Source organism: Notamacropus eugenii, chromosome 3 (genome assembly GCF_028372415.1).
Source record: "Notamacropus eugenii isolate mMacEug1 chromosome 3, mMacEug1.pri_v2, whole genome shotgun sequence".
Classification (NCBI taxonomy): Eukaryota; Metazoa; Chordata; class Mammalia; order Diprotodontia; family Macropodidae; genus Notamacropus; species Notamacropus eugenii.
The window spans coordinates 98,282,694-98,298,089 of NC_092874.1; the positions used below are offsets into that span (position 1 = coordinate 98,282,694).

The window sequence follows — 15,396 nt, forward strand, 5'->3', positions numbered from 1 at the left end:
CCTAAAGCACAGGTCTGACCATGTCACTCCTCTGCTAGGTAAACTTCAATGGTTCTCATATCTAGGATCAGATGTTAACTGCACTGTCATTTAAAGCTCTTCACAGTCTGGTTCCAGTCTTATCCTTATCCTTTGAGGCTTACTTTCCATTATAATAATAGCTAACATTATAATAATAGCTAACATTTATATGATGTGTGCTATGTGCCAGTCACTACACGAAGCACTTTAGAATTTTTTTCTCATTTGATCCTCAAAACAACCATGGGAGGTAGGGGCTATTATTTTAATAACAGTGGGCCTGGAATCAGGAAGACTCATTTTCCTGAGTTCAAATTTGGCCTCAGACACTTAATAGCTGTGTGACTCTGGGCAAGTCCCTTAACCCTGTTTGCCTCAGTGCCTCTTCTGTAAAATAGGCTGGAGAAAGAAAGGGCCAACCACTCTAGTATCTTTGCCAAGAAAACCCTAAATGGGGTCATGAAGAGTCAAGACTGAAAGGACTGAGCAACAACAAACAATCAAAGGGGCAGAAGGAACAAGTGTAGATGAGCAGGTTGCTGATGGGGCTTATATTATTTTATTTATATTATTATTATATGATTTTATGGATGAGAAAACTGAGACAGACAAGTAAAATGACTTGCCAAGGGCCACATAGCCAGTAAATGTTGGAGACCATGTTTGAACTAGGGTTGTCTTGAATCTAGGCCCAGCACTTTATCCATGGTGCCACCTACAACTGCTCAAAGTCAAGTGCAAGTCATGTCATCATTGCTCTGATGGCATGGTCTTCTTTGGCAACGGAGGACGAGCACACACACACCTACAACTGCTTCATGTGTACTCTGGTTTAATACCATTTGGGCTCTTCATCATCTGTCTGTGCTTTCTATGCTTTTATTCAGTTGTTCACCTGTTCATGCCTGAAATGCCCTCTCTTCATATTTACCTTTTAAAATTCCTTCTGTTGTTTGGTTATTGTCATTTGTATCCAACTCTTTGTGACTCCTTTTTGGCAGAAGTACTGGTGTGGTTTGCCGTTTCCTTTTCCAGCACATTTTATAGATGAGGAACTGAGGCAAACAGGGTAAGTGACTTGTCCAAGGTCACATAGCTACTAAGTGTCTGAGGCTGGATTTGAACTAAAGTCTTCTGACTGGCACTCTTTCCACTGTGCCACCTAGCTATCCTTTAGAATCTCTAGTTTTCTTTAAAAATTAGTTCAATTGCCACTTCTTACATGAGGCTTTTAAAAATTCTCCCAGTTGCTAGTGCCACCCCTCCACCCATTTCCATGTATATTTTTATATATTATTGTGTTGTCTTCCACAATAGGATGTGAGTTTTTTGAGGGCAGGGTGTTTTACTTTTGTTTTTTTATACCCAGCACATTGTAGGTTCTTAATAAACCTTTGTTGATTAATGGATGAACAATCATATTAGTTTGATAGTCCATAAAAACATGGTTATATTATGTACTGAAAACACCTTTCATAAAATACAACTTTCATGTTTAAAACATTAAGAAAATAGGGCTGGAAAGAGTTTTCTTTAGCATGATAATAGTATTGATTCAAAACCAAGAGCTAATATTATCTTATGAAAAAATAGGAGATATTCACAGTAAAGGAGGGCTGCCTCCTGTCACAGTTAATTTTTAATATGGTTTAGCAGTAAAGTAGGAAAAATAAATTAAGGGAATCAACATTGGCAAAAATAGATTTTTGTAGATGATATGATGGAATATTCTAAAAATTTGAGAAAATCAACAAAAATTGAGGTAATAAGTGGCTTTAAAACAGAACACCCAGTGAACCCAGATAAAGCACCAGCCTTTCTGTCTGAAACCAATGCCTGGAGAAATTGACAGGAAATACTATTTACAAAACAATCTCAATTGTTTTATAAATTTGCAATTTATAAAACAATATCAACGATAAAAAAATCAGTTATTTGAACATTAATTTAGCATGATTAATGACAAAATCCACAAAGGGGCAAGTATAAAACAGTCTTAACCGAAAAGAAGAATTAACTGGAGTGATCTCTAATATACCTGTCTAGGAACAATACAGTCAAAGTGATAATAATACTACCCTGATTAATGCAGCTAATGCATTGCTAAAGAAAGTACCAATGGATACTTCACTGAATTAGATAAAGGGATTACATTTATATGGAAGAACAGAAAAAGTATCAAGGGGAATTATGAAAGAGGAAAGTGAGAAAAAGAATTGTACTGCCAGGTTTAAAATTCTACAAAGTGATAATTATCAAATCTATCTGGTATTAGATAAAAAGAAAAAAACAGACTAAATGGAGCAGCATAGTAGTCTAGAATTAGAATCAAAGACCCATATTAGATGTGTGCTTAATGAATCCCAGGCTTTAAAACACTGAGAAAAGGACATTATTCCATAAATACTGTTGGAAAAATTGGATAGTATTATGGAAGTATATTAGAAACCTCTCTTTTAGTTTCTTTAGGGAACATTAATGAACAAGATTCCTGTCTTAAGCCTTTCCAGACTTCTGAGAAAAGCCCCATCAGTAACCTGCTCATCTACACTTGTTCCTTCTGCCCCTTTGATTGTTTGTTGTTGCTCAGTCCTTTCAGTCTTGACTCTTCATGACCCCATTTAGGGTTTTCTTGGCAAAGATACTAGAGTGGTTGGCCATTTCTTTCTCCAGCCTATTTTACAGATGAGGCACTGAGGCAAACAGGGTTAAGGGACTTGGCCAAAGTCACACAGCTATTAAGTGTCTGAGGCCAGATTTGAATACAGAAAATGAATCTTCCTGATTCCAGGCCAAGCACTCTAGCCTTTGATTGGAGGGTTGAGCAAAAAACTCCTCCCATGGCTTCCCTTTATAGAGGACTCAAAATCTCAGCCCTATCTTCATTTGCTACCCTGTTTGGTTTGATTTCACTGTCATGATAATGCCCTCCCCTTCTTTATTTCTGCCCTGCGCGCCCTCTCCCCCTCCAAATTTTTAACTTTTTTTTATCTTCCCTCATTAGATTGACTGCCTGGTTCCCCACCCTCCTACCCCCTCTTATTTGCATCCCCAGCATTCAGCTTAATGCCTGGCAGGTGGTATAAGGTCAGCTCTAGCGGGATAGGCTTTTCTGAGAGAAATGGATAAAAGGTGATAACCCAAGTTGACTCTTATCTAGTACCTACACTTCTAGGAGAAGGGATTAAAATGCCATTGGAAGAGAGGAGATTCCAGTTTATTGAATAAGCATTTATTTCTTAAGCAGCTTCTGTTGCTATTGCTACTACTGCTGCCAGAAAAAGGTTGTCCTTTTCTTTAACTTCTAGTGTAAGGGGAGTGGTCCTGAAGGAAATGGGATGGGCTGCTTTTATTACTCAACCATTCTGGAATGTTAACCCAAACCTAAACTGTATTTTTACATATTGTCATCTTTTCCTAGTTCAAGATTCTTAAAATGTTAACTGAAATCTTGTTGGGAGGGTATTAGGGTGGTAAGTAGGAACTGTACCGCTTTGGACATTTCTCTCTTAGATATTAAATAAAGTTGTTCTGGCAGACTTAAGCCAGTCAAGTCAAACAAGGATTTATTAAGTTCCTACTGTATCCCAGGCATTATGTTAAGTGCTGAGGGCACCAAGAAAGGAAAAAATCAACCTCTGCTCTCAAAGAGTTTACAGTTTAACGAGGGAAGAAGAGAACGTGCAAACAGCTCTATAAGAGCAAGCTATATATACAGGATAAATTGGAGGTAGTCTTAGAGGGAAGGCGATAAGTTTAAGGATGACAGGGAAAGTCTTCTTGTAGAAGGTGGAACTTTAGCTGAGATTTGAAGAAAGCTGGACATCTTTGGCCGAGAGGTGGAAATGAAGCTGGAGAGCTTTTCAGATTTGGGGGGGACCCCTAGTGAAAATGTCCATTTGAGAGATGGAGTATCATGTGAGACTTGAGCCAAAAAAATCACAGTATGATACTGGCAGCACTATATTTTCTTTGACAATCTTATCAAGCCATATACTGTAATTTCTGGTACAACAATGATCTAACACCTAATATATTTAAAAAATAGTAATAATAATATGTTCTCTACAGTTGTAGGCAGAAGGAACATGTCTTTTGGACAAATGGACAGGATTAATAGGTGACAAAATAGATAATGTTATTATATTTAAAAAAGGAAATTTGACTAACAAAAGCAGTATATACAAAATACAAAATAAAGAAAACTTTATTTGAAAAAATATTTGATAAAAATATGTAAACCTGACACAAATTTATAATTAAGATCAGTTATTCAGTGGATATTATCATATAGTTCAGTGAAGAAAAAGAAATTGCCAATGAAGACCTTAAAACATTTTCATACTCTTTAGTAATCAGAAGAATTAAAATTAAAAGAACTGAATTTGTACTCATTAATTTGTCAAACACAGTAAAAACAGTTTGGTGGGGCTGTGGAGAAATTAGTAAACAATTACACTTTTATGGGGTTTTGGATTGGTTCAGGGTTTTTGGAAAACAGAATAATATGCAGTAAAACTTAACATGATCACGTCCTTTGACACAGCTATCTTCCCACCGTTAATCCCTAAAGTTGTTTTTTAAAAGGAGGAAAAAACTCCCTACCCAAAAATATTTACTAAAACTTTATATATAGTATCAATAAACTAGAAACAGAACAACCACCCATATGTGGATTTATTGGCAAATTGCCAAATAAATTGTTTTACATTAATGTAATGATATGCTATAAGAAATGACAAATATGGATAGAATAAGCAGAGTGAGGAAAGCAGAATCAGAACAAAACTGCACACGTAATGAAAGAACAGCCTAGTGAAATTTGTAAAATATGCACAGAAGAGATAGAAAATAGGGACATGTAGGCCAACAGGGATGTGTTTGTATTAAAAATTAATATACACTTTAAAAACAAATTTTTAAATGATTTGGTTTTTATGATTTGACAGTTAAAAAAAATTTTTTTTGTTGGTGATGAACAGGGTCAGAGTAAAAAATGGCCCTCCAAAAGGGATGTGAGAAATTGTTTAGTAAACTCATGATTTTTAATGGATTCTAACTCAGTAGTTTAATTTTTTTTTAATGTAGGATAGTAATTAGTGGTTTCTTTGTTGAATTGATCAAGTTAAAACTAAAAGGTCTGCTCTATCTTTTCTTAATTAGAATTTTTAATGGACCTTAAATTACTGTTTTTGAAGTAGAGAATTTACGTTGAAATAAAATTTCTGTGGTGAGTTTGAAATCTGTAGTTAACTAGGAATACTTTCCTAAAGCTATGCTGTTCATGCTTTCCAATCTTGCCCTAATCTTTGTGATCCCATTTGGGGTTTTCTTGGCAAAGATACTGGTATGCTGTTATCTTCTTCTTAGCATTTTACATATGAGGAAACTGAGGCAAAACAGAGAGGCCACACAGCTAGTATATGAAGTTGGATTTGAACTTAGGTCTTCTTGACTCTAGGCTGGGCACTCTATCCACAGTGCCACCTAGTTATTCCATTAATAAAACTATACAGATTTCTTGTCCAGCTACTCTTTTGAATCAGTGAAGAGTTTTAAGAATTATTTTACAATTCATGAATTCTGGTTCTCAGGATGGATAGATTTTTCTTTTTTGGCTGAGAAGTTCAGAGTGTTTCTCTTATAGAGATCACCATACCTTTCTGCTTCAATCTGGTACCCATTTTCCATGGGTTCCTTCAATCTAACATGTGCAGTCAGGTGGTTAGGGGGAAAAATGACTCAGAATTTGTAGAAAAAGTACAGCATAACATGTATACAGTTATAGAAATCATATGTATGCATTCTTGTTGATCTGTCAAATTGGATTTAACATAAGTGATTAAATTTTTGGTCATTTCCAGGTTCACTTCCTACATTTCTTCTTGCTTCTATCCCTCATCATAGATAAAAGCTCTTGTTGATGAAGCAAGTCCTTTTCTCTTTATCTCCCTGAAGGTCCTGCTGCTCACAGAAATCTTTCTGTCTTCCTTTCACAATTGGCATTGACAAGTCTCCTTTTGGTTAGTATATTTCTTTCTTACTCCCTCTGCAACTCTACTAGCCTGCATTAGATAAACTTGCTTTCAGGATTTCCAGTTTCTTAAACATTTTCTTCTTTTCTTCCCTACCCCACACTTAAAAAAATAAACCTGGGCCCCCTACTTGCAGTTGTACTCAGATTTCCTGGTTTTTAACAGGTCTTCCTTGTTACTTCTGATAGCATTTATAAAGCCTACCTTGACATGAGAACCAAATATTTATTAAGTACTTCTTACTATGTGCCAGGCAGTGTACTAAGCTGGGGATACAAATAGGCAAAAGATAGTCCCTCCCTGTCCTTAAGGAGCTTACAATCAACTAGGGGAGAGGAGAAAACTTGGAAACTAATACATACATAGCAAGCTATAAGTAGGAAATAATTAGCAGAGGGAAGGCATGTAGAACTAAGGGGGTTAGGGAAGACTTCATGTAGAAGGCAGGAGTTCAGTTGGAACTTAAAGAAAGCCAGGGAGGTTGACAGTTGAAATGAGGAGGGGAAGTATTCCAGGCATAGGGAATAACTGGAGAAAATGCCTGGAGCCTACTCACGGAGTGTTTTTGTTCATGAAGAAGTCAGTCAGTGTCACTGGATCAAAGAGTACATGGGAGGGGACTAAGATATAAGAAGACTAGAAAGGTGGGAGGGGGACTAGGTTATGAAGGGCTTTGAATCCAACAGAGCATTTTGTATTTCCTTCTGGAGACAATAGGAAGCCACTTGGAGTTTGTTGAAAAGGAGGATTGACATGATCAGACTTACACTTTAGGAAAGTCACTTTTAGTGCCTTAATTGAAGATGGATTGTAGTGGGGAGAGACTTGAGGCAGGCTGACCAACCAGCAGACTATTTCAGTAATCAAGGGATGAGGTGATGAGGCCTTTGCTAGAGTAGTGGCAGTGTCACTGTAGAGAAGGAGAATATTTGAGAGATGTTGCAAAGGTGAAATCTGTAGGCTTTGGTAACAGCTTGGATATGGGCAAGAGATAGTAAAGAATCTAGGATGATTCCTACATTGTAAGCCTGAGGAACTGGAAGGATGGTATTACCTTCTCCTGTAATAGGGAAAGTAGGAGGAAGAGAAAGCTTAGGGGGAAAGGTAATGAGTTCTGTTTTGGACATATTGAGTTTAAGGTATCTACTGGACATCCAGTTTAAGATGTCTAAAAGACAGTTAGTTGTAGATATGTGAAACTGGAGGTCAACAGAGACTGGAGCAGGATGGGGTGGATCTGAGAATCATTTAGTATAGAAATCACAAGTAAATTCATGGGAGCTAATGACATCATCAAGTAGAACAGTATATAGGGAGGAAGAAAAGAGAACCCAGGACAGAGGACATAGGTCCTCAGGGACCTGTGGTTAGAGGATGTGGTCTGGAGGAGGATCCAGCAAAGGAAACAGAGGAGTTGTCAGATAAGAGGACAGCCAGGATAGAGTGGTGTCCAGAAAACCTAGAGAGAAGAGGATACCAAAGAGAAGAAAGAGTGATCAGTGGGACCAAAGTCTGCAGACAGGTCAAGGAGAATGATAATTGCCTTTGTCTTAGTCAAACAGAGTACACCTACATTTTCTTTTCTTTTTTCTTTTTTTTTAATTTATTTATTTAACATTCATTTTAACAAAATTTTGGGTTCCAAATTTTCTCTCCTTTTATCCCCTTTCCCCCCCAAACACCAAGCATTCTAATTGCCCATATCACCAATCTGCCCTCTCTTCTATCCTCCCTCTCTGCCCTTGTCTCCATCTTCTCTTTTGTCCTGTAGGGCCAGATAACCTTCTATACCCCTTTACCTGTATTTCTTATTTCCTAGTGGCAAGAACAGTACTCGACAGTTGTTCCTAAAACTTTGAGTTCCAACTTCTTTTCCTCCCTCCCTCCCCACCCCTTTCCTTTGGAAGGCAAGCAATTCAATATAGGCCAAATCTGTGTAGTTTTGCAAATGACTTCCATAATAGTTGTGTTGTATAAGACTAACTATATTTCCCTCCATCCTATCCTGCCTCCAATTACTTCTATTGTCTCTTTTGATCCTGTCCCTCCCCATGAGTGTTGATTTCAAATTGCTCCCTCCTCCCCATGCCCTCCCTTCCATCATCCCTCCCACCCTGCTTATCCCCTTCTCCCCCACTTTCCTGTATTGTAAGATAGGTTTTCATACCAAAATGAGTGTGCATTTTATTCCTTCCTTTAGTGGAATGTGATGAAAGTAAGCTTCATGTTTTTCTCTCACCTCCTCTCTTTATCCCTCCACTAATAAGTCTTTTGCTTACCTCTTTTATGAGAGATAATTTGCCCCATTCCATTTCTCCCTTTCTCCTCCCAATATATTTCTCTCTCACTGCTTAATTTCATTATTTTAAGATATGATCCCATCCTATTCAATTCACTCTGTGCACTCTGTCTCTATATGTGTGTGCATGTGTGCATGTGTATGTGTGTACTCCCACCCAGTACCCAGATACTGAAAAGTTTCAAGAGTTACAAATATTGTCTTTCCATGTAGGAATGTAAACAGTTCAACTTTAGTAAGTCCCTTATGACTTCTCTTTGCTGTTCACCTTTTCATGGTTCTCTTCATTCTTGTGTTTGAAAGTCAAATTTTCTTTTCAGCTCTGGTCTTTTCATCAAGAATGCTTGAAAGTCCTCAATTTCATTGAAAGACCAATTTTTCCCCTGAAGTATTATACTCAGTTTTGCTGGGTAGGTGATTCTTGGTTTTAGTCCTAGTTCCTTTGACTTCTGGAATATCCTATTCCATTCCCTTCGATCCCTTAATGTAGAAGCTGCTAGATCTTGTGTTATCCTGATTGTATTTCCACAATACTTGAATTGTTTCTTTCTAGCTGCTTGCAATATTTTCTCCTTGACCTGGGAACTCTGGAATTTGGCCACCATGTTCCTAGGAGTTTCTCTTTTTGGATCTCTTTCAGGTGGTGTTCTGTGGATTCCTTGAATATTTATTTTGCCCTCTGGTTCTAGAATCTCAGGGCAGTTTTCCTTGATAATTTCATGAAAGATGATGTCTAGGCTCCTTTTTTGATCATGGCTTTCAGGTAGTCCCATAATTTTTAAATTGTCTCTCCTGGATCTATTTTCCAGGTCAGTTGTTTTTCCAGTGAGATATTTCACATTATCTTCCATTTTTTCATTCTTTTGGTTTTGTTTTGTGATTTCTTGGTTTCTCATAAAGTCATTGGCCTCCATCTGTTCCATTCTAATTTTGAAAGAACTATTTTCTTCAGTGAGCTTTTGAATCTCCTTTTCCATTTGGCTAATTCTGCTTTTGAAAGCATTCTTCTCCTCATTGGCTTTTTGAACCTCTTTTGCCAATTGAGTTAGCCTATTTTTCAAGGTGTTATTTTCTTCAGCATTTTTTTGGGTCTCTTTTAGCAGGGTGCTGACCTGCTGTTCATGCTTTGACTGCATGTCTCTCATTTCTCTTCCCAGCTTTTCTTCCACCTCTCTAACTTGATTTTCAAAATTCTTTTTGAGCTCTTCCATGGCCTGAGCCCACTGGGTGGGCTGGGATACAGAAGCCTTGACTTCTATGTCTTTGCCTGATGGTAGGCATTGTTCTTCCTCATCAGAAAGGAAGGGAGGAAATGCCTGTTCACCAAGAAAGTAACCTTCTATAGTCTTATTTCTTTTCCCTTTTCTGGGCATTTTCCCAGCCAGTGACTTGACCTCTGAATATTCTCCTCACACCCACCTCGCCTCCTGATCCTCCCAGCCAGGGATTGGGGTCTGAAATTCAAATGCTGCTCCCCAGCCTCAGGGCTTTGGGTGGGGGCAGGGCTGCTATTCAGTGTGAGATTAAGTTTAGGTGCTCAGGTGGGGGCAGGGCCGCCTCACGGGCTCAGTTCCCTCAGGGGCTTTATGCAGAGACCTTCAACAATGGATCCAGGCTCCTGCCTGCTTGGGGAGCCCTGATCTGCCGCTGCCTCAGCTGCTGCCTCCCGAGGGGGCCTGATTTATGGGGGCACCCCACTCCCCCCTCGACCCGCCAAAGAGACCCTCTCACCAACCCCTGTCACCTGTGGGTGGAGGGACCCGTGCGGCCACTGGAGATTCCATCCCTGAAGCCTGCTCGGATCTGCCCTTCTTGGTGCCGCGGGCGCGGCAGGGCTGTGCTGGGCTCCCAGTCCGCGGCGCCCAGTCCGTGGCGCGAAGGACCTTTTGCGAGAGGTTTGCAGGTCCCTCTGGAACAGAAATCTCCTTCGCTCCACTGTTCTATGGCCTCTGTTGTTCCAGAATTCGCCGTGAATTCCTTTTTACAGATGTCCACCTACATTTTCATTTGGGAATGATTTTTTTTTTTTTCCAGGACATATTTGGGAACCCTTCTGAACTAAGTTTCCCCTATCAAGCATCCTGGCTGCTGGTGGTTCACTTTCTACTTTTCATTTTGGAAAGAACAAATTATTTAATTCTAGGAGTAACTGTCATGGAATCACCATCTCTTTACCATTGTTATAACTCCCAGAGGTACTTTGAGGTTTCAGGGTTTCCTTGTTAGTTCTAAGAAGGGATTTTTTCTCAGAACACCTTCTTTGATTCCTTGGAAACTTAATGTGTTTGTTACCTAGAAGGCTGGAATACCTTCTGATGTCCTCATGTCCAAGGTTTGAGAGGTAATCTTCTGTCTTGCTTTTATTTGATCTCTCCATTTTACTAGCTTTCCATCCTTCTTCCATTGCCCCATCAGCTGTTTTAGTAGATCAGAAAATACTTGCCTGAGATTCAGCCCACAAAGAAACCATCATCAAAAAGGGGGTCAAGTCAGAGACTAAGAAAATAGTAGGGGAAAAATAGGGGAGAAAGAGGCTGAAATTACCAAAGATCTCAGGAAGAAGAGAATTCAAAGACCTTAAATATAACCAGATAAGTCAATAAGGAAATCCTTGGCATCAGAAAGAAATGGCCTTTAGATCTAGTAAATAAGTAAAGGCATTTATAAAAAAAAATGCTACAAAACAAAGGAAAATGATCCAATACTTAATGAGACAAGAGGAGAACATGGTACCACAACTTGTTCCTGATTGGTTCAAAAGAGACATGATCATAAGAGCAGAATTTTTGGCCTTCACAACAAAAAAAGGGCAGAGTAGAAAACTTGAAATCTGCCAATGGAAAACTTCATCAAGAAACAAAAAAGCAAAGAACAGGAATACAAATATATGGAAGTGAAGGACAATCCAAAAGAACAGTGTTAAAATATTCACTAAGCACACAAAACAAGATTTTAGAAGGTATATGTCTTTAGGAAAACTTTCAAAGTATCAATATATATTATATTACCATGGAAAAGGTATCATAAAGCAACAAAGCAGTGTCCAAGATGCTTAAATGTAGGAAGTAAGAACACTGTGGGAATTAGAAATACAATTTAATGAGATGAAATTCAGTATGAATAAATTTACAGTCCAGTGTTTAGATAAGGGGAAATGTGGCAGGAAGTTGTAGCCCAAGAATTTTAGAGTAAGTGTAGGAGAAAGAATAAAGCAGTACTAAAAAAGTTCTTAAAAGTAGAACTGGTGAAAAGGAAAGTCAGGGAGGATGGCATGTTGATTTTAAGAGAGCAGTCTGATGTGCTTTTCCACAAGTTAAGATCATAATGCAACTGGTAATAAACCTTAGAAGTGATCTAGTCGGCTCTCCTTGTTTTTTATAGATAACCCCTCCAGGCATCTGTACCTTATCCATTGTCACACAGTATACATCAGAGACAAGATTCAAAACCTGGCCCTCTGACTCCAAATCCAACTGTCCTTTTTTTTTTTTTAAACATATTTCATTTTTTCCCCAGTTACATATTAAAACAATTTTTAACGTTCATTTTTAAAACTTTGAATTCCAGATTCTCTCCCTCCCCCCATCACTGAGAAGGCAAGCAGTTCAATATAGGTTATACATGTGTAGTCATGCAAAAACATACCCATAATAGTCATGTTGTGAAAGAAAACGTAGTCAGAAGAACACTCAAGAAAAATGAAGTAAAAACAGTACGCTTAAATCTGTAGTCAGACACCATCAGTTCTTTCTCTGGGGATGGATTTTCTGGGGATGGATTTTCTGGGGATTTTTCATCATAAGTCCTTCAGAGTTGTCTTGGATCATTGTATTGCTGAGTGTAACTAAGTCATTCATAGCTGATTGTCTTACAGTATCACTGTTACTGTGTATATATTCTACATTTCACTTTGCATCAGCACATGTAAGTCTTCCCAGGTTTTTCTGTGAACATCCTGCTCATCATTTCTTATAATACAATAGTATTCCATCATAATCACATACCACAACTTGTTCAGCCATTCCTCAGTTGATGGGCATCCCTTCAGTTTCTAATTCTTTGCCCCCAGAAATGAGCTGCTATAAATATTTTGGTACATAATAGAGCCTTTTCCTTTTTGTTTTTTCTCTTATGGGATACTTCCTTGTATTGAAATAATGCCTATTTCCCTCTAAATTTTACCTAATTCAGCTGGCTAGAATATGAGAAAAGAAATTTAGTTTCTCTTCCATGTACTTCTGATAGTTGAAAATAGTTGTCATGCATCCCCTTTAAATATTTGGAGGCATCATTAACTTCATCTAACCCGCTTGGTCATTAGATTATCCTCAAAAAGACCCAGCTAATGTTTTCCAAAGTCTATTAGGGTAGTCTTCTGGCTAAGGAAAATAAAAGTTCTCTCCCCAATCTTAAGTTCAGACTTATTTATTTAGTCCAACCCTTTAATTTTGTAGACGAAAAAGCTAAAGATTAGTGTCTTGCTCAAGGTCTCACAGACAGTGATTGCAGCAGGATTCCCATCTCCTGTCCTCTTGTTCCAGGTCAGCACCACCTTATTTGTTCTGCTCCCCTCCTGGGGTAAGGAAATGAGCAAAATGGGAAGTTCGAGAGTGATGTAAAGTCAGTTTGAGCTGTCTGAAAATTGAATAGACTGTCTGGGGTATCCCTGCACTAGACATCTTCTCGCAATGATTGGGTTGTTGAGGATGGGGTAGAGAGGATCTGTATTCAGATATCCAGTTTGCCTTAAAGGGCCTTTGAGACCAACCAAAAGTTTCTGTGATTCTTCCATTCAGTGAACTAGCAAGTGGGCAGACAGTCCTGATTAAAAGACTACTAAAAATCTAGGGTTAGAGAGGACAATGTAATTATCTCCAGTTTGCATAATTATTTGCATGTTGTCACTTCCATTAGAATGTTAACATCTTGAGGGCAGGGACTGTGTGTTTTGCTTTTTTTGTGTCTCTGTTGCTTAGTACAGTGCCTGGCACTTAGTAAATGCTTAATGATATTGATAATGATATGTTGTCTCTAGACCAAGACTGTAGATGGTATTTTTCAAAGGTAGGAATTGCTTTGTCCTAGAATTGAACTTTAAACTACCTTGTACTGCCTGAGAATTGGAGGGCCATTCCCTAGGATGTGCCTATCCTTATACCTCCTTTCAGTTACTCTCTTGTATGCTTTCCTTACTTTACCACTTTCTTTTTGTACACAAACTGGCAGAACAAAAGAGAGAGTATAATTTATTCTAACAGTACTTGTGTTTCTTTGTCAGCTTTGAGCCTGTAAGTTCTCTTTAGTGAGCGTTAGGGTTAGGGTTAGCTTCTAATTCATGATCAAGAACACACTTTTACTTGAATTCAAGACCTAGAATCCTAGGTCAATCCATTATTTCTAGCTGGTGCTTCCTCTTTTCCTCAGCTCCACTTCCAATTTTCAGGGAAAACCTTGAAAATTAGAGGGATATACCAATAGAAATTGCAACTATTTCAAATTTGATAAAAGTCACCAGATACCACCCTATATTTCCTATATGTAGCACTTTTGATTATTTACCCTCCCTGAAAAGTTCTCTGAGGTCTCAGTTTCAGATAATTTTTCTCTAGACATCCCTCTCCTCACCCTCCAGTCCTTTACTACTGCTTCTTTAGACACCTATCTTGAGGAACATTCTTTCAATCTTCCTAGTGGTTGTCATCATGTTAACATAAAAGATTGATTGCTATTTAATGACTTGTTGATAATGTGATTTTCAGAGAAATGGTATTAGATTTAAGTTGATAGAGATTGAGAATGTGTAAACTAGGTTTAGAAACAGTGGGCTCCCCTTCACTTCATGCTGCCTTTTTCTTTTGTCTTAGTATTTCTTTTTGCATGTAATGACAGTCCAAATGTCTCTTAGGTATGTTCCTCAGAGTTTTGTTGGCCTGTGTCCCGATCTTCCCTTGAATTGCCATAAAACAGTTTTTACTTGGACTGGCTGCTTACAGAGATGTTTTGATGCTCTTTTCCTCCTATAGCTCCTATTTTCAGTTTGACCTTTCCAGCTCTCAGTGTGTAACTGGCATGTGATAATTCTCTCCATCTTTGGAGAAATCTTACTTAATTATCGGTAAGCTTTGTTTCCATTTCACTGTTAGTACCTCTAGCTTTTACAGATTCCCTAGTACCAATTACATTCCATAGAATGCTTTTTCTTCCTTGTTTAATCTTTAAGATTAAATCTAAAAGTGGGTAATTTCTCTATAATGGTAGAATATAGATGGTAGAAATGGTAGGATCTGATGAAATGATGTTTTATGGAGATATATGGAGTCAAAAATCTTAGTAGATTGTTGAGTGATGTTAGTGGTAACTGTTATGTAAGTCAGGGATGATACATTTTCAGAGAAAAAAACTTATTAGAAAATTTTAAACATTTCCTTACTAAGGATGTTAGTTAAATTGAAGCAGTATTCTACTTTAGTAAGTTCAGGTCAATTCAACAGACACTTATTAAGTGCCTACTTATGTTTGAGGCACCATTGTGCAGGCTGGTGATACAAAGACAGAAACAGAACAGTCCCATCAAGGAGCATATGTCCTGCTGGGGGATTCAGCATGCACACAGATAAGTAAATACAAGATATGTACAAAGTAAACACGAAGTAGTTTCTGAAGGACACTAGCAAGGAGAGAGGCCTCATGTTGGACGAAGTACTTGAGATGACTCTTGCAGGGTCCTGGGAATTCCAAGAGGTCTAGGGGAAGATGGAGGACCACCTGTGTAAAAGCAAAGATGGGAGATGGGATGTGGCACAAGCAGGGCAGTTTGTTTGGAACACAGAATTGTGCTCCAAGCCGAAAGAGCACAGACAGGAACTAGACTGAAGGATTTATGTGCTTGTCAGTGGAGTTTGTATTTTATCCCAGAGGCTAGAGGGGGCCACTGAAACTTACTGAGAAGGGAAATGACCTAATCATTCATGTTTTATGAATGAAATAAAAAGTTACTGGTAACAATTCATTGTTAGCCTTATTCATGGTTCTAAAATTACA

General features: G+C 38.3%; 1 protein-coding gene across 11 annotated transcripts in view; it reads left to right on the top strand.

Annotated features, from left to right (window-relative positions):
* Positions 1 to 15,396, top strand: part of EZH2 (enhancer of zeste 2 polycomb repressive complex 2 subunit) — a 104,051-nt gene that overhangs the window by 57,815 nt on the left and 30,840 nt on the right. Inside the window, exon 1 of one of the 11 annotated variants that reach the window (XM_072652431.1) lies at positions 6,538 to 6,635. The exons of 8 other annotated variants lie outside the window; for them this stretch is intronic. In XM_072652431.1, the coding sequence (XP_072508532.1) occupies positions 6,594 to 6,635 (42 nt within the window). In that variant the 5' untranslated portion in view covers positions 6,538 to 6,593. Of the gene's footprint in view, positions 1 to 6,537; positions 6,701 to 15,396 lie in introns of those variants that run through there. 2 more of the 11 variants (XM_072652432.1, XM_072652428.1) reach the window with 2 other exon arrangements.